A 23,767-nucleotide genomic window follows, 5' to 3' on the forward strand; every position below is an offset into this window, starting at 1 on the left:
TCTTGTGTGAAGTCATTCACCACCTGTTGCCTGGTCACACTATATTATTATTTATTATAATAATGTCAAGTACAACTAATTCTAAGTTGCGGATCCTGTACTTAAAGATCCAGTCCAGACATGATTTAAGACATAAAAATTACTATTATTATGCTTTGTGTAATAATTTGTCTCATATGTATTTTCCATTAAAAAAGTTCAATTACCTGGTTAGAAATGTTTTAAAATGACTTAAATCAAGATGAAGGAAGTCCGGCTTTTAAATATACTGACTTGTCTGATATGTGTGTAAGAAAAGGAAACTATTATTCGTGTAAAGCGTATAGCACTGTAAAAGCTTTTTTGAATGATTTAAGCCTTTTTTTAATGTGTGCGGCATCACTGTGACGTCACAGACGTGCGTGTCCTCCAGCTCCGGATCGTCGTGGCTGTCCTGGCGGTCCGAGCGTTGACTAAGTGTCATGCTCTCAAGAACCGGACCCAGGAGGCGTGCGTCGCCTGTACCAGACGTCTGATTAACCAGACAATGCAGGGGCTCCGTGTTACCGAAGGTTTCTGCCCGGACGTCAAGAGCACCAAGAAACTCAGCAAATCTCTGGTGAAAAATGTGCAGAAGCATTTTGTCGGCAAACGCCTGCTGGAGTCTGCGACCCAAGATAAAGCTGTGGACCAGGTCATCATCCGGTCTATGCAGGTTAACATCAGAGCCACAGTAACACTTGCCAGCAAGTTTATTTTGGCGGTGTTACTGGTTTAAAGCTGCTTTAGGGAGGTCAGGACCTCACAACAAGAGATGACGTGGTCCAGAGCTTATACAATTATTAATAACTTCATAAATAAATTCAGAAAATTAAAAAACTCGACAATTTTACTTTAAGATTTCTGAAACATTTCTTCTTCAATTATTTACACCTGATTTGTTCCTCTTTGAAGGAGAATGACGCTAGCCGCTAGGGTCAGTTAGCTCAAGCGAGCTATTGTTTAAAAATACTGTAAAACTGCATAAAACGGTTAAAGTTAACCAAGCTATTTTACACAACTGTCATCATTAGCCAGCGGCAGCTCGCGCTTGGCTGGCGCGAGCTACCTGTCAAACTAGGAAAGTTGGCCAGCTGTGCTGCCCTTCAAAGGCAAAATGCAGTACTATGAAATAATTTAAACAATAAAAATGGCTTCCAAGTTTGTTTGCTTTCTCAACAAATGAATAGTTGGCACATCTATGACAGAATATGATATACTGGCATTCTGTGAATTTCACAAATTTGTGAATTTATGAATTTCTCTGCTCATCACAGAACTAACTATAACTTAAGATCAGGCCAGTGGCTGAAAAACAACATCTGGCCACCATGCCAGGTTGGCCAACTCATGCCGGAGACTGCCATCCATAGAGCAGAGTGCATCCAAGCAATTGGACTAAGCCAATCCAAGAGATGTTTGTGGAGTTGCCACATTTAGTAGACACTCCAGGCATGGTGAGCTTACATCTCACAGTATAAGTTTTACTCATTCGATTTATTTTTTGTCTCTTACACCTTATTTTGCATGTTTGTCTTTTCCTGTACTTAGATTTCTCAGGATTTCTTAGTATTATATCCGGAGTCTTCTGGGAGGTCAACTGAAAACTGGAAGGAGAGGACTGCTGACCTTTTCTTCAACATAGATTTCCTCACAGCAAGTATTCACATTTTAAAAATGGGTTGTTTATTTTTTATATCCCTGGAGCTGGTTGTAACATTTCAGCCTCAACCTTGTCAATCATAACTTTTAGGAGAGCAACAGTAAGACCTTTGCACTTTACAATTGCCTTTTTGCGAGTTAGAACATTCTAGAGCTGTCTGATGCCAACTTTATCGGGTCTATTGTAGTTTGAATGGATCTCTATCGATCCACTGGCAAAGTTAGTTTCAAATATGTTCACTGTTGCATTTGAAAGACATTTGACAGACATTTTAATTTGACAGATAAACAAGGTGACACAGCGTTATAGCTGCTGCCGGTGCTGCTCCCAGCTGTGCTTCACAAAGTCAGAAGGAGAGATTTCCTCCCCAGGAGCCTGGATATTCACACGGCCTTCATTGATATCCAGCCTTTGAGTTAAGACAATCATTTAATATCCTGCTTCACAGTAGTATTCACTGTTTTGGTAAGTTTAGCATATACATATTGCACTTATTGGATCATCCAGTAACCAAACTCATAAAAAATTGTTTATGCAAACCTCAGTGTTCAGGTTCACCTATAACAAAGTCCTGTATTGGATTAATGAAGTTTACTTGCATTCCTCAGAGAAAAAATATCTGCTCTTAGAGTTAAACCTGTTGTGACAACTTTTAAGGATCTTGTTCTTCTTTTTTTTCAGATTGGAACTAACATGGTGGACGAACTGGCCTGAGTGACAACACAGTACCTATGTGTTCTCAAGGTGGGGAAGGGGTATGGGTGTTCCAAGCATTTGTGACAATAAATGGGACAGCATTGGAGCACCTGTCTCTTTTTTTCAGACCATCATCTTTGACATCCCAGGAAACTGATCAAATGCAGTAAAGTTAATGAGAGCTTAATTTCCTGTGATTTAAGGATGAAATTTTGCTGACTAAGACGAGGTAGGTGCAGTATCTTTCCTCTCAAAAGGGTTGGGGAGGGCGTACAAGTGATAAGCATATTACTGAAAATAGTGGGCTTCTCAACAAATTGCTTCCTGGAGACTTAATTTTAGCTGATCGTGGGTTTGATATAAGGGACAGTGTTGGGCTTATGTGTGCAGAGGTTAAAATCCCTGCCTTTGCTAAAGGCCATTGTCAATTGGATGCATGGGACGTTGAGCTTACTTACACAAGAGATAGCACACCTGAGAATTCATGTGGAGAGGGTCATAGGGACTATAAGAACCAACACAATACTCCATGACACTGTTCCAATCAGTATGGTACTTCCATGTAAGGGTGAGGATGCGACAAGATCGTCACAGTGTGCTGTGCTTTTACCAACATGTGCTCCAGTGTGGTTATGCTGCCACCACAGTGGCTGCACCCGTAGTTGTGTTGTTGAGGAGTGGAGATTTACTATTAAGGTTTATTACCATGAATGCATACCCTATGTGTCATGTCTGGTAATATTGCCTTTCTGTATAGCGTATATTGTGTTATCTTTTTTGAAGTGTTCCTTTTGTACATATGATGTTACATTTTCCCTGTCAAAATAATAGAGTCATAGTTGCATTAATAGACAGAGGTGCCTCTAATAGGTAGGTAGTATGTATGATGACTATTTAGCCTGACTCTTTCGTAGGAGTACAAACTATTTGGGGTACATGAGTTGTATATTTTTCCTTATGTACCTTTTGTATATATGTAGCCCATTTATAAAAATCTATGTAAATTATAAAAACATGATCTCTCTGTTCAACTCTGCAAGGTTTATTACCATCCAATAATATTATATTTAATGACAGCTTACAGTTTATGTTACAATCTAATATGTTACAATAAAATGAATGTCTAGCTTTAAAACAGTTTAATTTTATTGCCCTGTTCTCTACTTCATGTTGCAGTCACAAGACATACATTGTTTCATAACTGTGCAATAACTATTTACATACTATTTACATTTAAAAACAACTGTGAATCAATGTCCACTATGTATTGATCTATTTGGGGCGAGATGGACAAATCCATTGCTCATCTTCAGCAGGGGGGTGACTAAGTCCTACACAGCCTAGGTGGAACCACCAGATTTTACAGCTCTGGTCGTCACAGGCCACCATGTCATCCAGCTCCTCAGGCCCTCGACAGAAGCACCACAATTCCTCTTCTTCCTCTCCCTTCCTTCCTTCTCTTGCTTTTCTTTTGCCTTTTTCTTCATCATTCTCTTTCCCACCTAGGACTGTGTGAGCTAGTTGGCCTGTATGTTGTTGCTGTGACACAGCCTGTGCGGTGGACTCGGGCCCTGTTGAGGTTGAGGCAGAGGGGGCTTGAGTAAAATGGTGTGCCACAAGCTCAGGGAGGGAAACCTTCTGGAAAAACTCCTGAGCCTTCTCCAAAAGCGATGTCCAGAACTCCAGTTCTGGCAGGATACGCACCACAGCACAGTCCATCTTTGTCCACACAACAAAGTCGCAGAACTGTGTCGCCGTCACAAAGATCTGTGTTTGAACCTGGCTGTAGTAGTTTCTTTTTAGTTCTAGGTTGCCATCAACTGTGTGGAGACAGAAGGACTTGTCAAATGTGTGACAGGACTGATGGAGTTCAGTCTTTGTATTTGCTGGGACATTTTATTTCTAAACAGCCGCTGCCACAGCAATGACATGAGATGAGGCCATCCAGTGAAACCCCAACCTGTGGGAACAGTGAGTTGATAACAAAACCACACTGTGCCACTTTCAGGTTGACATGATGTTGCGCTTGTCTGGCTATGTACACTTTCCTGGCGTCCTCCTCATGCTCGAGTCCCCATCTGGTATCTGGAGTCACCACCTGTTTGCTTGGGTAACACGCCTTTTCGACAGTGGACAGAGCTTACTTGTCGATGTTAGTGGCCCATACAGCATGGATGTTTGAAGCTGTTACTCTGCCTGCCTGTGATGCAAACCAGGTTGGTGACTTGTGCTGCTTTCTTGTGTGCACCTCTATAGTGAGGGCCTGTTCCTCTGTAACATCAGCAATATGTTTCAACCCCAAACAGTGCTGCTGGAGCAAAGACAGGTCACAGCCATCCAGGTTGGGATCACGAAGGCACAGGTGGAGGGACTTGGGAATAACAGATGGCCTCACAGGGTCTACATAATGCCTCCAGTAGTCCTTCATCCCTGTCAGACAAACGCCTTTTGTGTGTTGATGAATGTCTTGTGGCAGTTGTGCCATGTCACCCATGGAGGCCAGAGGAGTGTGGTTGGTGGTAGCCTGCACTCTCTTCTGTAATGGCATTGTATCACCACTTCTGATGGCTCCATCTAAGGCCTTCTGCTTAGTGACAGCAGTGGTGTAATCGATATTATACCCCACTTTGGCACTAACCTGTAGAGCAACAGAGAAAAGGTGTTTTAATGGTTTTGTTGTTTGTTATATTTTAGTTGCACATTTTCATCTCATTTATTGGTTTATTTTAAACAGGGACATTGTATAATAAATGTATTGCACCAGATATAGCACAATGCTAATTTCCATCTATTGTCCCTGAGTGTATACATGCACATATAACAATATAAAAATTATAGTTCCACATGATACTAATAAATACACATGCAGGACAGACCAATGTGTATACGTTCAGAGAGGCATTATCAGACCATAATGACGTGACTGTCTTTCAACCATTTTTTTTAACATTAGTTTTAAACTGATTAAATGTAAAACACTCTCTAATATTTATATAGATATCATTCCACTGTTTTTGTTGCTGCAATTGAAAAAACAGTTTTTCAATTACAGCAAATTTTGTTGAGCAATGTTTTATATAACAGTCTCCCCTAGTTGATGATCTTATTAGCTTGTCTTATTTCACCATAAGCTGTTAGAATAAATTGTTAAAGGGGTGGGGGAGCTAAACAATGCAGTATCTTTTAAAATTAACAAACAATGGTCATCTCATGGTCTTCTCATGAACGCAAATAATCTTGCTTTTAATTTGACAAGCTTACATTATTAATTTCTAGTTGACATTGTGAGTGTATGTGATGTGCTATTGTGTGTAGCTTTATAATTTGTATAATGTGTCCTGTGTGTTTTTGCTTTGTACTGTTTGTTATTGTGTTGTTATATGTTTTAATTGTAGGGGACTGATGAAAATTAGCTATAAGCTAAATCTGGTGCAGTACATCAAATGGTTACATTTATGTTTAAAACTGTACACGGTCCCGACAAGTACATAATTAAATACACAAAAACATTTCAAAGCTTAAAGCTCAAGTTTGATAAACGTGAATGGTCACTTTATGGACATAGTATAAACCCTAAAGGCTTGAATACACTTGTAGAAAATTCAATAATAAACATAAAAATCTCGCAACTAAAAACCACAAACCTTATTTATGTTACTGGGCATAATCCAAAATGAAGGAATATGTGTGACAGTTTTTGTGCCCTGTATCCGCACAGTCGCTTCTGCCTTAAATAGCAGCAGACCAACATGAGTACAAGACTCGGCCAACCCTGCCATACATGTGCAGTGAGCAGTCTCGATGTGCCCATCTATACCTGCAATGACCCATGGCTTCAGAGGACGAGTCGCTGTGAGTGCAGGACCTAAAGACAGACAAGAGTACATGTGTGACTACAGCTTTAATATTTTCTCACTTTTAGCTAGATGGGGAGATATATTGGGTAAGTAGTTAAAATTAGACATTTTACTAGCTATGCAGGCTATAGCATGTTAGGTGTTACACAACGAGAGGCTACATAAAATGATAGTTACTCGGGTCTTAGCATAAACTTAACTGTAACGTTATCTAACTTACAGGGGTAAGACTGCCATCTGTTGGCTGTTTACTGTAGGTGTCAAAAAGAACTGCTGAACTCACACAAAACACTACACACTGAATAAAGTTCAGGTAGGTAGGCGTTTATGACGTTATGTGTTTCATTTTGCTATATACATATAGATTAATTATGCATGATTAGCTGACTTTTTTTAGCATTCGGTTAGCATAATATTAGCTATCTTACCTTTGTCCGGATGATAGTGAAGTTGGCATTCGGCTTGTAGATCTGGAGCTTATTTAGTTTCTTTATTTAGTTAATTAAGTAAAAGTGGACACATCAGCAATTAAAATATTGTTTAAATATCAAAAGCGTCCCCTCTATGTATTATATTATTGGATTACTATTACTGATGCTTCACCATATATGTGACATTTACACTGTAACATATTAGGTGGAACTCATTTTTATGCTGTAGATATTTTATTTTTAATAATGCATCATACTGGTCACATGTTTTATATGTAAAATCTTAATCTGCAAGGTAACTTGTTACTGTAGCTGTTAGATAAATGTAGCGGAATTAAAAGTGCAATATTTTCCTCTGATATGTAGTGGAGTAAAGTTATAAAGTAGTTTAAATATATCACTTGAGCAAATGTACAGTTACGGGATGGAAATAAATGTAAAGTACTTTTTAAAATCCTGGGTTAAGAGATATCAGCGGAACATTTAACGTGCTGGTGTTTGTTTCTGTAGGTGCCGTTTCTAACGTCGCACTGAGTGAACCGGATGTTGTGTGAATGTCAGAGACGGCGTTTCACATGTCGCGGTGATTTCTCTCCTGAGAGCCGCAGTAATGTGGTATGTTTGTATGTTTTTGAGGACACAACACTGTAGCGGACGGTAGCGTGTTAGTTGGACTCTTGTTGTCTTACATGAGGTGAATTTATCTGAGGAGGAAATGTCTCTGACCGGAATGAGCCGAAATCTGCGGCTGCTGCTCGCTCATATTCAACGATGTAACGTCAGTCCAGCTGTGGCTACAAACCAGACAGGTAATTTAAATAAAGTTATTTTCACCACATCTGTTTTCCATTCATGTATCATATATGTGAACAGCTCGGCTCACATGCTGCTGTTGTGTTTATCTGCAGCTGTTTAGCGTTAATGATAATTAGACCTTTAACTAAAATATTTAACTTCTGTCTCACTATAACTAACAAGCCTCCAGTGGTGGAAAGTAACTAAATACATTTACTCTACCTAAGTGCAGTTTCGAGGTACTTGTAGTTTACTTGAGCATTTTATGCTACTTTATACTTCCACTCCGCTACATTTCAGAGGGAAATATTGTACTTTCTGCTCCACCACATTTATTTAACAGATTTAGTTACTTTTCAGATGAAGATTTGACATAATGGATAATAAAATAAGCTTTTAAAATACAACACATTGTTAAAGATGAAACCAGAGGTTTCCAACCATTTTGGCATTTGACGTCTTAAAAAAGCAGTGTGTAGTCGGGGTCACATTTCAGATGTCTATGAGTTGTTAACAGCTCCAACAAATAGTGATTTTTTTCCTCTAAACTTCTCACATGGTTTCATTTCAGTAAATGTTCAAATGATCCAATATTTCACCAAAAAAGTCCAAAAACTGAAAACAGATTTGTGTATCAGAACTTTGTTTTTTCTTCTTTCATCTCCCACTAATCATCTCACGACCCCTCAGATTTATCTGGTGACCCTTTGGAAGGGCCCGACCCCTAGGTTGGGAACCACTTCACTAAAGTAGCTAACTGTATATAAAATATTTTAAACTAGCTCCACCTCCAACAGCTACAACAGTAACATGCTGCTCTAACACTGATGCTTCAGTATTAATAATCTAATGACGTTATATATAACAATATATCAGTCAGAGGGACCAAACTACTACTTTTACTGCAATACTTTATCTACATCAAGCTGATAATACTTATGTACTTTTACTTAAGTGGATTTTTCATGCAGCACTTTTACTTTAATGTAGTATTTTTACATTGCTGTATTTGTACTTTTACTTAAGTAAAGGATCTGAATACTTCTTCCACCACTGCTGCCTCACACCTTGTTTTATGGAAACTGTTTTCTGCTCATAGCTCGGTGTCTGAGTCAGGCAGCCTCCCAGCCGGAGCCCAGCGCAGATGAAAATGAAGCTGTGAACCCGACCTTTGTGAACAGAAACCCGCGGAACCTGGAGCAGATGGCTCTGGCTGTGAAGGACCGAGGCTGGAAGACCACCTGGCCTCACCGGGAGTTCTACCACAGGTGAGAGTGTGTGAGAGTGTGTGTGTAGATAAAATGTTACACATCTTCTTCCAATAACGATGCATACTAATACATCAAATTACTTGTGATGGAAAATCGGGGGTTTAATCTTCCTGTTGGTGTTCATCACATATGTTGTTATAGTCAAACTGAACCTACAAATTTCATCTGTATTTTCTAGAATATCAGAAATTGTTCTTGGGGGGAAAATCTGATTTAGTATTATTTATAAACTTTAGAGACATTTGAAGACACCACCTTGGACTGATGAACATTTTGTAGAGCTAGAACAATTAGTTAATTAATTGATAAGTTGATCGATAGTAAATGAATTGGCAAATATTTGGATAATCTCTTAATCATTTCAATCACTTTTCAAGCACAAATGACAAGACTTGTTTGGTCCCTGCCTCAAAAATGTGACGATTTGCTGTTTTTCTTATATGACAATAAATTGAATAACTTGAAAGTTTTGAATTGTTGACGTCACTGTGGGCTCTGACAAACTGTGAATGCAATTTTTTTTAGCGTTGCATTGATTAATCGATTCACTGAGAAAATAATCTATTGCTCATCAAAATAATTGGAAATAATTTTCTGACATTTTTTACACTTAACAAGTGATTCATTGAAAAAAAGTCTCCCAGTTAATCAATAATTAAAATAATTGTTAATTTTAGCCCTAATATATTGACGTTTGCTGGCATCATATTTCAGCAACATGGTGATATCATGTTATTTTACAAAAATCCAATATTGGAATATTTTTATTAATATCATGATTTGATAGTTATTTCTATATATCGTTATGATTTAATATTGGTTTCAGCTCTAGATCCCTCCTGCATCTGCCTGTTACTGTTTATCAACGTCAAAACCTCTTCTCTTTTCAGGTTGGTGTTTTCTCGCACCCAGCATCACGTGACGGCAGAAGTGTTCTCCAGCAGCTCTCCTGTCCCGGTGCTTTCCTGTTCGACCAAGGAGTGGGCGGTGAAGAAGGAGCTGGCTTCCACAAACTGCGTGGCAGCGTGTCAGGCTGTGGGCGAAGTGCTGGCACATCGATGCCAGCAGGCCGGCATCACCAGGATGGTGTACAGGGCGATTCCCTGGACGTACCGCTCTGACGCTGTGAGTACACGAGCCACAAACTGCTGTTAGAGAAAGAAGTTGTATGTCTTTTTTTTTTTTTCTGAAGTCATCACCTGTTCCATGTTTTTCTTTTTCTCAGGTTCAGTCTTTCAGGGCAGCGATGAAAGATGGAGGAATCACCCTCAGTGAGCCAAGAAGAAAATACGTCGGGACCTGAATTTTGGTTTAATCTGTCACATCTGTTTTGTAAAATGAGTAAAAATGTCTAAATGTTAAGATGACCACCATTACACTATATGAAGTGAATCAGACTCAAGTGGTGAGAGTAAAGCTTCTTGTTCCTGTGGTTTGTCTCCTCTAGTGGATAAAATATTTCTGAACAACAGCGTGTCTGCTCTAGTTTGTTATTCAATGAAGAAACAAAAGCAGTTGATCTGAGTATAATCATTTATTTGTCACTCATAGTGCTTGTTGTAAACAAGAGTGAGGTGCAGACAGTGGAGAGTTTAACACATCAAGGCCTACAGATAAAAAAAAAAAAAAAAAAAAAGGGATCATTTTGATCATAGTACAGCGTGACATTGGCTCAGGCAGTGGGAACTGTGTGTTGTGGGATTATAAAGTGCATGTTTTCCTCAACTGTGACCATGCAAGTTAAATTAAATTAGCTTTAGCTTGGGTGAACTGGATAAAAAAAAAAATACCAGCATGAAATAAGAATATTCCACATCAGCATCTAGCCATCATAATTCTGAAAACAGTATATTGAATAATTTACCTCCATCCATTGAGTGTTGATATAAATAAATGAGAAAACCCCTGAACAATTTGCTCTCACAAGTTGGTATAAAAACACATAACATGCACCCAGTTCCTCAGCAATTATGTGTCGATACACGTAGACGGTATTTATGCATACATGCAAAAAAAAAAAAAAAACTTCTATACTGCAATCAGAACAAGTGAGAAACAGTACAAGATACATACAATACGCAGGCACCACCTCATAGTAAAACATTAAAAACACCAGTCGTAGAATTCTATTTCATTCTCAGGTTGAAGGCACTCATGCGGCCCTGGTGTTAAAGTAGACTGAATAAAACGGGTTCTTGACATACTGACACGATAAAGACTTTCAATTTAAATATATTCATTGGCACATTGGAATACAATGTTTGGCAAACAGGTGTGTGCCATAAAACTGGCCCGAACTTGGTCCATAATGCACAGCTTAGATACAGTCATCTACAGTAAAATCCTCCCGTGTGTGAGCGATGCGAGTCTTGCTGAAAAAGACTTCTGATAAGAGAGGATATGAAAAAACATTTAAAACTGCCTACCTTGGATTGGCTGCGTACAGCCTCATATTTAGGGAGGAAAGTAAAAGAGAACAGTTATTGCATAGATATCATCTCTGGAATGGGTGAAGAGGAGAAGAGGGGACACTACATGGAGGGAGAGACCGGTACATGTGTATGTGGTAGGATATGTCCTAAAAACACTGAATTACCTAAATATACAACAACGTTAACTGGCAATGACTTCAGATATCCTGCCTTTCACTGTAATCACAATACTGCAGCAATACAAAATCCTTTTATCGACAGTGAACCATCAGTTATAAGGAAGAGATATGCGATAAAGGACCTGCAAAACATAAATTAAAACTTCTGTAAATCATTAAAAACATTAAGCTGATCCGGAGTGTATCATTGTATAAAAACCTTGGCATGTCACCAGACGTCGCGCTCCTTCAAGTGCTTCCTCCTCTCTGTCTCCTTTATAGTTCCCTCTCCCTCTTTTAACTCCCAGCTCTTCAGTATCTTTGATCGCTTTAGGGTTTGCTTTCACCAGTGGGGGCATCGGTGGTGGCAGCGGCGGCGGTGGTGGTGGTGGTGGCGGTGGCGGCGGCGGCAGCGGCGGCGTCTGGCAGACTGCGTGGTTCAGGTGAAACATCCACGCACGCTCTCTGGTGAATCAGACTCCGTCGCCCATGGCTACGCCTCCGCTGACCCGGAGACCGCCTCGGACTACCAGGCAGCTTTGAAGAGAACGATTAGTAGAGGATTAGTTTATAGAGTTGCTAAATTTATATGAACATAAAATAAGAAAAACAGTCTTTCAACTCACCTTCAGCACATCATAAGTGTATCAGGTAACATATAACAGCAAAGTCCAGTTATGTACTTATGTTTTCGGTATCTGCAATTTCTGGTATTATATAAAAGAACTTAATTTTTTTTTAAGCCGAACAGGAAATTTAATAAAGCAAAAGAAACTTCAACCTTAAAAACTTAACAAGAGTTAAGTGAGTACTTTTATATTTTCAGTTTTTGGTCCGAGTATTTCTTTCTAGAGTAAAATTGTCTCATCACATCAGCCGTTTGTCTGTAAGCTCCACCTACAAAAAGTTCACCAATGAACAGTATGAAAGAGGGACTAGAAGTTCGCTCAGTTGTTCTTCTCAGCACTTCATTTTACCTGTCCTTTATCTTCATCATCTAGTTCACTGATGGACTGCATGAGGGAGAAGAGGTTCATCCTGCCACTGCGATTAACACTTGAAGCAACCTTGAGATGAGAGATAAGACAATATCACAAAATGAGTGATGGAGTTGGATCTGCTCCAAAAAAAAAAAAAAAAAAAAAAACAGTAACACAAGCATTCAGCTGTGTCCTGTGTGAATCTGTGTCAGAACACCTTGTCTGGTTCGTTTATTGTGATGACGGGACCGACGTCTGACGCTGCTGTGGGCTCAGGTTCCTGGTTGGTATCAGACTTGGAGGCAGGTTCTTCAAATACCTGGACGTGTTTGAGAAGATAAAGGATGGAGGATGTTCAGGTAAGAAAACTGCAGGATTTCAAATATATTATGAATTCAGTTAGTTACAGAATAATTGTTTCACCTCTGTGTGTTCCTCTGAACCATCTTTGTTATCTGGACTGTCAACATCCTCCTCCTCCTCCTCCTCCTCCTCCTCCTCCTCATCCTCATCATCATCATCATCATCATCATCATCTTCATCAAGTCCCTCATCCTCATCCTCCTCGTCTTCTTCTTCTTCTTCTTCTTCCTCTTCCTCTTCTCCTGGCTTTCCCTCCCCCTCTCCCACCTCTTTGCGCACTGACTTTTGCCTTTGGTCTCTCGACTTTCGCCTCCAGAGTGCGCTGTGACGCTGCTGACTGGAATGATGAAGGAAAAGAGAGCAGTTCATGTACAGTTCATGCTGTGCAGTGTGCATGTATGAGCTTGATGTGGAGAAACAAGAAAAACTTCAGACGTGCGCACCATACATACTCTGAAACTGTTTGATTCCAAATTATTGTATCTCTATTTTGGGGAAAAGTTGATATGTTACATTCAGTAATTAGTATTTAAAAATCCTCACTGACAACTGCAAACTCAAAACTTTTCTATTTGTTTGTAATTTCTTGTCACAATGTCACAATTAATAACTCAATTTAGAAAAGAGATCTTCATACAATATGAGGCTTAGCAGCGCTATGCCTGACCTTGCGTTGAGGATGCCGTTGTAAGTCTGGAGCTGCTTCATGAAGCCGTCGTTGGGCTTGATGATGGAGCGGCGATCCCTGACGAAGGCCAGCGCCACATCCAGCGGCCAGCGTTGCTGCTTCATGGCGTAAGCGATCACCGTGGATGCAGAACGAGACACTCCCATCTTACAGTGCACCAACACGGCCTGCCCGCTCTTCCTGCGGCACAAAGAGACCAACTTAAGTTATTTAAAGAATAATGATGACAAATGACAATAAGTAGAAATGGACCAGCACATTATCAGGTTGATGTGGTCACAGCAACACTGACTGACCACTCTGCAACTGAAAAATGCAAAAGCAATATATATCCAGTGAGTTGACAGTTGAGTCAAGCAAATTCACAATGCAGTCTGTGAGTTTGTGGACGTTACAGAACTCAAACTGAAGGTAATACACTGAGTCACAGTGTGACTAAAACTGCAAAGTTGTAATAAAACACAATAAAGGACAGTCTGCAGACATGATCTTATAGTGCAAGGAACTTAGTGTCAAAACTCCTAACTGAGTCATCAAAATGAGGTAAAATGAGCTGTTACAGCTGGAATGTGAACAAGTCTGAATGCGATGCTGCGGTTTCAGGAGGTTATTGACAGAGATGTGAAAGCAGTGTGTTTGAATTTAATTTATAATCCTGATGATTTTCATTAAATCAAACCCTAGTTTTGTTACTGTTTATGCTGAGCATTTTGTCTGCAACAGCCATTCAATGTATTTACATTTTGTAATTATCTCTCTATAGCAGTTTTGGCGAGGCGGCATTCACGCACTGAATTGAACTTGCCAACCTAAGCATGAAGGATTCAAAGGAAACCAGTCATGCATGTAATCCAGCGTTTTATCTGCTTTATCAGTTTACCAACTGTTTTATCTCACAGACGCCTCACTGTTAACAGTTCACTCTCCCAACGCCGTATATTAAAAGCAAAATACTGGATGGCTTTGATTGTGAAACAGTCCCGGAAAATGCAATATATTTGTGATCTTTCATCAAAAAATGTCATTTTTTGACAGCAAATTTGTTTAATTTTATTGTTAAAATATACATCAGTTGCTCTTTGGTTGTATTTCTGATAAATAAGCTACTCAAGGAGTGTTTGATGTAGTATTAAATTACAGTTATGCAATGTTATTAACTGCAACCACAAGTGTGACCAAATGAACCACGACTGAAATATTAAGCGTTAAGAGTCTTGTGATGTGTTTTAGGGTTTCAGGGCTACCTTGCAGTGTTGATAAAGTTGAATGTGTCAGTCCAGTAGGGGAGCAGGTCTGTGGCCTCCACATCGTACACTCTGATGTTCATGTAATTGAAGGATTCGGGGAAGAAGTTGTCGATTTCCCTCGTCACATTCAAAATGTAGCCCACACTAAAAAATAAATACACAGACACACAAGCTCAGAGCCACAGTGGTGACTAAACAAACCACAATACCATGTTCCCCATGACGAGACATAATGAGACACAGAGAGTAATAGATAACAGATAGAGAAGAATACACAGAGCAATCGAACATGATGCAGGTGAAAACACTAACTTGTTTTTCTGCAGCTCCTCAAAGTTCGCTGCGTTCCACTCTGAGCCCTGAAACCAGATTAAAAAAAGGGTTCAGTTGAGGGAACAGCAGATAAAAAAGGAGAGGGAACACAGCCTTTTTATATCGCTGTCAACACAGATCCCCCAACAAAGGGGAAGTTAGAGTCACATGACAACTTCCTGGTTAAAACACACTTCCGTCAGCTTATTGACTAAAGCAAAAGTAAAGCTTCTCATCACAGTGCTAAAATAAAGCTAATTACTGTGTTTGCAGCAGAGCGAACACTCACCAGATAAAGGTAGTCAAATATCTTAGAGGGTTTGTCCATCTGAGCCATAGTGACCAGGATCTCATTGTCAATGTACTCCTTGAAGGGTCTCATGTCGAACCCTATTCTGGTCTCCAGGGCAGAGTGCACCTATAATACAGCAGCAAAGGAAAGATCAATTCATCCAGAGATACTTTGGACCATTCTCTCTCTTTCTCTTTTAACATTTATGTTTCTCTGCCCTCATCTAGCAGCTCCATGACTTTATTCAGTTCAACTTCCTCTCTCTGTTTGCCAACATCTCTCACCATTTTAGACGTGAGGTTGTCCAGGTCTTCAGTTCTCATGATGTCTCTCAGGTGCTCCTTGATCAGCCCCTCTTTAGAATTTCTCTCTACCGAGCTGCTCGTAAAAGATCAGGTGAAACTTAAGTACAAGCTGACGGATTTTTGCACATTTAAAGCAGCGGGAGACTCACTCAGCCACCACAGATAAATTACATTTACAAGAAACAGAGCCGACGTTCACCTCTGTCCAGCGATGTCCTTCCTGACCGACTCCAGGTCGTTCATGGCCTCCCATTCGTTGAGGCAGAAGCGGTCGGATTCGATGTGCCGCTGGTAGTACTGCGCCCACTCCAGACCGGAGCCTGGGATCACCACTGACTTGACCGCCCGCTCGCAGCAGCCGTGCAACACCTGCAGCACTGACCTTGCAGTAGGGGGAACAGAGAGGAGACGATGTCACTACATAAAAGTCGAGGGGAGTGAAAATCTCAGGCAGAGGCTATGGAGTTGATGGATTCAGTGGTCTCAGTTGTTGATGAGGTACGTTACCATGTCTTAGTATTAGCATTTTGACTCACCACATGGTCTGCATGGAAACAGGCTTAAAAATTCTGGTCTCTTCCGCTGAGGTCACACTGAAACCGCTGTGAACAGAAAAAGAGAAACACAAAGAGAAAAAAGAAGTAATAATGAGACTGTTGAGCTACGAAGCGGACTGACAATGACGACAGAGTGAAATGATTCAATTTATTCGGTGCAAATTAGTGATGGTTGGCGTGGAGACAGAGGAGTGAAAATGTGAGGATAGAAAAGAAAGAGAGAAAACCAAATTAACACAGTTGGAGGTGTGATCCAGCCTTTTGAGCGTAGACGCGCTGGTGTGATATGGTGAGCGATCAAAGCGTCTAATACGACACTCGGCATGTGACATCATCAGATTAGTTCAAACACAGCAGTCAGCAGCAGGGCCACCATACCACGTCACCCTGACTGATTTTAGACCTGCAAAATTCTCAGTTCCAGCTCTCTACATCCTCATACGGAGAGTTGGCACATTTGTAACAGATACTGTAATGAGTGGCCACAAGCCAAAAACAGCCTCGAACATTTCAATCATATCATATCTGGAATCTCAGGTGTTTAAACAAGACACTAAAGCTGAGCTGAAGTAGGAGTAAGAGGCTATTTAGCATATTTACAAGAAAGTAACCACAGCTAAACTCTCACTAACCCCTACGTACTGACATAGTAAGAAACCAGTCATACTTTACTTTCACTTCACTGTAAAAACACATGATCTCCCTGCTTATGTAAGGGTCTGAGGGAGTGATAGGAGCAGTTGTAATTTATGGAGAATGATTCGACTCCACAAATAGAGACATTACTCATTCACATTATCTCTGGCCAGAATCCCAGATATCAGGCTGCACCGTCTGTGCCGTGGCTTCACACACACACACACTCCTCACTTGTGCTTCTATGCTTTTAAACGTAATCTTCAATCCCTTCTCAAAAGGGTTTCTTACCCATCTCCGTCCAGATACACCTGTGTGTCACTCCATATCGGCAGAACCAGGCCGATGGTGCACTGATCACTGCGAAGAGGACAGAGAGGACAGAGAAACAAGACGAGGAAGGAAGTTCAGCTGACTGGTTCTTGTTTGTCAAAGGTTTCACCAGAAATTGTTAACTGAATGGAAATAGTATCTTGTGTACTCTGTGTGAAAGGGTACACCTGTATCTCTGTTACACACACCTGTCTGAGTTAGGGAAATCCATGCCGAGCAGGATGCTCTCCTGTTTGCTGCTGAGGGTGGAGACGACGATCAGATACCTGACTCTGACCGTGCTGACTGACTCCAGCTGCACCGCCTGCACGACAGCGTACAAGAGGATGAGATCAGGAGACGGAGTCAGAGGATGTTTGAGACAGAAAGGAGAGCGTCATGCCCGAGGCTCAGTTAAATTAATGAAATATGAGTGCTACATGTCACAGTTTCTCATTAAAGCCTGTTAACACACTGTGCAAAATATCCTGTGCAGTATATTTTCCTTGGCCTTCCTGGGAAAATCACATCAAGGAAGTTAATGTCATGTTTACGGAGTAACTCTAGCTATTGGCTATTGTCCACTTAAAGGAGCATACCAGTTTTTTTGTTTTAGCCCATTAATTTCAAATATTGTATACTTCACATTACCAATTACCGTTTTCCATAGCAAACATTGTGTTTAACATTGATCCCTCATCATCTATATCAATATATTTCTGGGTAATCCGTCAGATTTTAACAAAGTTCCATTAATAATGCACGGTAACACAGCTTAAAATACAGATTACTTTAAAAACACTTTTACAGTGGAGAGTCCGAGTGCTTGTGGAAACAATGTCTGTAGCTGAACAACAAACTTTTGAATGTAAAGTTTTGTTTGTTGTTTGTTTATCCTCCTGTATTTTATTTATTCATGATTTCAGTGACAATGCTATGCAATAACAAAGCTGGAACAAAAGGGTTCAGTGTGATAGTGTGATAGATACTTATATCCAACATTCTTCAAGTCGCTCCAAGATTTTCATATTTTAGTGATGACATTAATCCTGCAGTTTCCTGGAGAGCTGTGTGGTGAGTATGGTTCTTCGAAGGAGTATTCACCTTATAAGGTTAGTGTAAAACTGACACGCTGCTGCCCTTAAAACTGCAATATTTCTGACTGTCTGAGGTATCTCAGCCACAGCACACTTTCCACCTAGTGCTGCACCAGTAAATCATAAAACTATCAAGATTCTTTTCTTCCACAATCAAATAAAGTTGATCGGGTGTGATTGAGTGTCTGTTCTGGCGCATCAAATCAAGCTCAAGCCAGTTTACAGGTTAACTGCTGAACACAATTACATGTTTAAAGCTTATGCGTGACCGACCACGTCAAATAGCTTCCAGCTGCCCTTTGACTCAGCGATAGGTTAGTTTTAATACAGAAAATATCAATCAACTAAGTGCTGCTCACTGCTCTGTTTTTGGTTTACAGCAAAAGATATCCATAATGCCTAAAGATTATGCACAAAGTTTGCAAAAATGTGAAAAAAATAAATAAGAGGGAGGGAAATTTCCCATCCTAATCTGTTCAATAAGTGCATGAACTGAACATCTTCTGGCCTCAACCTGACAAATGATGTTTATGAAACAAACCAGGTTCTTCTTCTGTTAGTAAACAGGAGCCGGCTGCACCAGCTGTTCGTACATTAAAACCTAGCTTAGTTATTAGTTTATTTAGTTTAGTTTAGTTTATTTGATCTTTTGGCTCCTAAAACTGTTATTTGTGGAAGTTATGTTAAAGCTTGTGACGCTACAGTGACTTCCTGTTTACATGGTCGATTGCTTCTCATTGGACAGCACTTGGACAGATGTTTCCTAGCAACCAATCAACACATAACCGAAGTGTTTACTAGATAAGACATTTCTTAAGTTTAGTTATAATGGTGCAACCTGATTTAGTAAATCACTTTACACCCAAGCTTAGTGACGGATTTACAAACATCCAGTCCTGATTACTAAGAGAATTACTAACAGATTTATTTGTGGACGACATTTTTATTTACTGATCTGATCCTGCAACACGTGTGTGAATATGAAGCCTCACCAGCTTGATGGTATCTTCTGGTCTGAGCAGTTCAAACATGGCATGAAGGTGTCTGTGTCGTAAGCTTGAAGCTCCGACTGTTTGCTTCAGGGGAGAAGTCTCCTCATGGAGCCCCTCTATCTTGCCATCCTCCAACAGGAGGACTGCACCCTTCACAAGGGCAAAGCTCTCCCTAAAGACCCACAGAGACCAGTTAGTTGAACGCGAAAGGTCGTCATCTTGTTGGGGCTGTAATTTAGAACATACACCTACCTTTTCTGAAGTCTCCCTCTTCTTTGGAGGCTTTCATCCTTAAGAAGTAAAATAAATCACATGAAAGCCTCATAAAGAAAATGAAAAAACATTAAAACTCTTCTGTGTTCGTGTGTGATTTGTCAGCAACGTCACAAGCCAAGTTCTTAGCACGTGCTGGAGTTGTAAAATACTTTGAAATGAGAGAACTGCACACTGTTTCTAATGCGCCTAAAAATCATATTTAAGGACATGATTACAAGTGTTTAAACAAGCTTTCTGAGAACATTGGAAGCAGTGTGCGTGATGTTGTCCCTTTTTTAAAAATGTTTGGATACAAACGGCCGGAAAAGTGTGAAGTAATTTCTCGAGTGAAATGTGGTGCAACACTGATAAGGTGCAGTGGAAGAAGTGAGGAGACAGACACAAATAGCGATATGTAAACAGAAGGAAAAGGGGGGGGGGGGGGATAAAAACAAAAGAGACTGGCAGTGAAATTAGAGAAAAGAGAAATACAATGCAAGAGAGAGGGAGGGTGAAAGAAAGCAAAGGAGAGAGAGAAAGAGAAGTAGCTGCAGTAACAAGGGTTTAAGGAAAAAGAAACTTGAGATAGTAACATTACCTGTTACGCAACTGACAAGTCCAGACAGAGTCAAGAAAAAAAAAAATTAAAGAGGAGAAGTGGACAGGAGCCAGGAGAAGAACGATGAGGGTTTGAAGAAGAAAGAAAAAAAAAAAGGAGAGAACACAAGTTAAGATAATAGAGTGATTAGATTCTGTGACAAAATATGCAAAGAAATGAGACTCGGACCCACAGTCAGGTCATTTAAAGTTTAGTTGGTGATGATAAAGATAAAGCAGAAAGTTAAATCTTCATTAATAGAGTGACAGGATGAGAGGAGATAAAAGTCAGAGACAGAAGCTGATGGTACAGTGAGCATTTAAACAAGCTGAATGTGATCCAATCACTCTCTGATATCGCTGTAATGAATGTGAGTGAGAGATAAACCAATTTAATATGAAACTATATCTGCAGCGTGTTTGCCCTGTGAGTCTATCAGTGCAATCACAGCCTGAGCAACAAATGAAAAACTAAACAAGCTCTTTATCAAGCAGGGAAATGTAGTGATGACATCCAAAGAGGGACACACGCTCATTAACTCTTCATGCAGAACTTGCAGGGTTGAGCATGAAACAGCTCATTGTTGGTGTACTGAGTACCTCTTTGTGAAGGGTAAACAACTTCATATCTGAAGATATGATGCAAACATCCCGACTTTTGAGTGTTTGTGTGTGTGTATGTGTGTTATGGGGCGGGTGACTGAACTCACTGGAGCGGTGGCGATGGATGGGATCCTGTGCAGGGTCAACAGAGCCATTGCACAGTACAGATCTCTCTCTCTCTCCACTAAACCTGCTGTTGCTGGCAGGTTCAGACAGGCTCTGCAAGTTCCTCAGCCAAAAGCGTGCCGTGGGCGGGTCGAATACAACTGATAATAGATTTTTTACTTTTTTTTTTTTTTCTGAAATGACACACAGTAAGAGACAATGACTTCTCAGTGCTATTGGTTTGATAAGATCTAATAAATACACTTCATATCAGATGTTATTGAGGGAGAGTCTGACGACGGCAAGTTCCTGATGTATTTCACTGCAGGTAGGTTTGGGCAAACTGAGGATAGATATCATGAGGCGACTGGGATTTTGTTTGTTGACATCACTGGATTTACATGATTTTTGCATCGATGTGATGAAGTGCATTGATATGCGAGTAATTCAACCCACTAGATTAACGGGAAATAAATGTTCTCATCTAGTTGTTTTATCTGTAAAAGGTTTCTCAAATAAGTTTACAGGTTAAATAATGTAACGCTGTGCATCTTAATACACTGATATGAAATCACATACACTGTAAAAGTAGATTTTGTCCATATCACCCACCCTCAGTGAAGGCAGAATTTATTGTACTCAGTATAAAAGAAGACATGTTCCTTCAGTGCCACATCATCTTTATAGTGTACATAATAAAAACAGGCAAGCATGAAAAGGCTGTAGTAGGACAAGACAAAATGATACAAAATATTAATAATAAAGATAAAATGCTAATGATTAAGTTCCTACTTGTGCTATATAGATAAGGTGTAATGACTGCACTGCACGTTACCACACTGAAGAAAATGTCTGTTTTGAACAGTTTTCACAGCCACATACTGTAAGTAGAGATTATTAAATTACACCATATTAAGCTGAGTAAAATCTTCAAAAAGGGTTTCCTGAGGCAACACTGGCAGTCTGCGGTCTGCTGACCGTCAATAAGACATTGAATAGTGTGGAAACGCCTGACAGCCAATGTGTGACATGGCTTCAGCTCCTTGCATGCAGATTAACACAAGGACTTCTACTGTGTTGCTGGCATTGTTAGCAGGTGAGTAATAATCAGATCGAGCTGGTTTGAACCCGACTGACGAGCTGAAAACAGCCCCGCGGTTCGTTACTGCAACCAGCCATGAAGCCTGCTCTTCTTCCCAGCTAGCCCGAGGAAACAGCTGGCGGTAACGTAGCTGCTGCTGGTGCTGGTGGTGTGTCCAGGGGAAAAAAAACACACACAGAGAATATATAAAAAACCCCAGACAGAAGACACATTTCTCACCTTTTTCCCACACTGGGTCCCCACGCTGATTTCCTGCTTTTAGCGCCGACTTGCTTGTTCCTCAAGTTGCTGCTGACTGCTCCTTATTCCGCCCTCTGTAGCTTTCTGTCTAGGGTGAGGACTTCACCATTTACAGCTCCTCGGCTGCAGTGGAGGGTGTACCACCGAGCCACAGCTGCAGCCCGAGTGGGAGGAGGGAGAGGGAAACGCAAGGAGACGACAGTGACGCCATACGCAAGCAAACTTTAAGGTACGTCCACCACGCGGGAGCCAATTTAAAAAAAAGCTCATTTTATCTTCTGCGTTTAAAGTGAATCGGTCATCTCTCTAAAATCTTTTAATATATATTTCAATCATTAAGACTACTTCGTTGCGTCTCACACTTTTATGAGACACTATTTTACTCTCTGTCACTTATTTTTTTTAGTATCCACTCCAAAGGAAAATATAATTTATACTCAAAATCTACTACAAAGCGATATAGTTATTGGGTGATCAATAAAAAAATGGATATCAATATATTTGTTTTGGGGCTGGCTGTCAGTGGTGGAAGAAGTATTCGGATCTAAGTAAAAGTAGAAATGCCACTATGTAAAAATACTCCATCACAAGTAAATATCCAGCATTAAAATCTTACTTAAATGAAAGCATTAAATATTGGCAGTAACAAAAGCATTTATGCAACAGAATATAAATATTTAGAATATTTGATTGTTATTACTGATCTTAACATGCAAACTATAGATGTCAAACAAATGCAGTTAAGTAAAAAGTACAATTTTCCTGTAGTAGATGGAATTGCATAAAGTACTAGTAAAGTACTTCCAAACTGTACTTACAGTACTATGCGGCCTAAATCTACATACTTTACACTATTTCTTGCTGCTGATATCAATATTCTCAAAAACAAACAAACAAACAAAATGTATTTGGGAAGAAACTTCTAATTCCTAGATTTTGTAAAATCGCAATGCGCATGCGTCATACTGTCGGAGCGCGCTATTGTTACGACATTGTCCGCTCCTTCTTTTAGTTTACGATCCCAGGAAGCAAACTCGAAGGAGAAACGTAAACATGCCCTTACTAGGATGACATGCCCAGGGATTTTATGCTGTATTTTGTGCTTAAACCTAATTTAAAAATCTTTAAATTTTATATACTAAGCAAGTTTTCATGCTCATGCTGTAAGACTGACATGACCTTTTGGCTCCAACGTCACAATTTACTTCCAAATAAATGTATAAAGAAAACTGCACAGAGCCAGGAGATTATGACTGATTACTGATTTACCTTTGCTGATCCTTTTACTACAAATTTTACAGTTCACGTCCTGACCAACAGGATGACAGAGAAAACATTTAACATTAAATCACATTACCTGTGATTTACAACAAAGAGGTACAACAACAATTGTCATACAAAAAAAGTAAAAAACAAAACAAAACAAAAAAACAACTTTGCACAAGCCAGAAGAGTCCAAAGTCCATTCATTGTAAGTCCTTTTAGACTTCAGATAAAATGTACTTCTTTTAAAATACCGAAAATCTTTTCTTTTCACATCATTGATTCAACAATAAATCGATGAAAGCAGGTTTGGAGCCAGACCATCTAGATTTGTGGATGTGGAATTTACCAAGAATGATCAGCAGCTGAACTGTATTATTATAATTATATACAACTATAATTATATAGATTATATAACCCACTGAACACTAGCCTAAATATAACATCACATCAAATACATCAATCTGTACACTAGTCCCCATTTTCAGATTTATAAAGTT

The 23,767-nt window shown here is 39.9% G+C and overlaps 2 protein-coding genes across 3 annotated transcripts; one reads left to right on the forward strand and one right to left on the reverse strand.

The window, feature by feature from the left end:
• The first annotated feature begins 6,184 nt into the window (after positions 1–6,184).
• Positions 6,185–10,202, forward strand: mrpl18 (mitochondrial ribosomal protein L18). 2 transcript variants are annotated; one of them, XM_067599153.1, is made up of 5 exons: positions 6,185–6,229; positions 7,360–7,474; positions 8,560–8,728; positions 9,622–9,856; positions 9,957–10,202. In XM_067599153.1, the coding sequence occupies exons 1-5, from the start codon at positions 6,200–6,202 to the stop codon at positions 10,032–10,034; spliced, it is 627 nt and encodes a 208-aa protein (XP_067455254.1). In that variant the 5' UTR covers positions 6,185–6,199; the 3' UTR covers positions 10,035–10,202. The 2 variants fall into 2 exon arrangements, with proteins under 2 accessions (XP_067455254.1, XP_067455253.1); XM_067599152.1 differs by lacking the exon at positions 6,185–6,229 and adding an exon at positions 7,176–7,280.
• Positions 10,203–10,250: 48 nt separating this feature from the next.
• Positions 10,251–22,149, reverse strand: si:ch211-203d1.3 (protein phosphatase Slingshot homolog 3). Its single transcript, XM_067599151.1, has 17 exons — positions 21,984–22,149; positions 20,665–20,856; positions 19,355–19,392; positions 19,103–19,274; positions 17,223–17,338; positions 16,993–17,061; positions 16,045–16,110; positions 15,708–15,890; positions 15,488–15,581; positions 15,201–15,329; positions 14,912–14,958; positions 14,597–14,743; positions 13,332–13,532; positions 12,725–13,001; positions 12,519–12,620; positions 12,299–12,388; positions 10,251–11,858 (listed from the first exon to the last, which is right to left on the reverse strand). Exons 2-17 carry the CDS (start codon positions 20,710–20,712, stop codon positions 11,652–11,654), a joined length of 1,986 nt encoding a protein of 661 aa, XP_067455252.1. The 5' UTR covers positions 20,713–20,856; positions 21,984–22,149; the 3' UTR covers positions 10,251–11,651.
• Positions 22,150–23,767: the final 1,618 nt, after the last annotated feature.

This window comes from Thunnus thynnus, chromosome 9 (genome assembly GCF_963924715.1).
Source record: "Thunnus thynnus chromosome 9, fThuThy2.1, whole genome shotgun sequence".
In the NCBI taxonomy this organism is placed as follows: domain Eukaryota; kingdom Metazoa; phylum Chordata; class Actinopteri; order Scombriformes; family Scombridae; genus Thunnus; species Thunnus thynnus.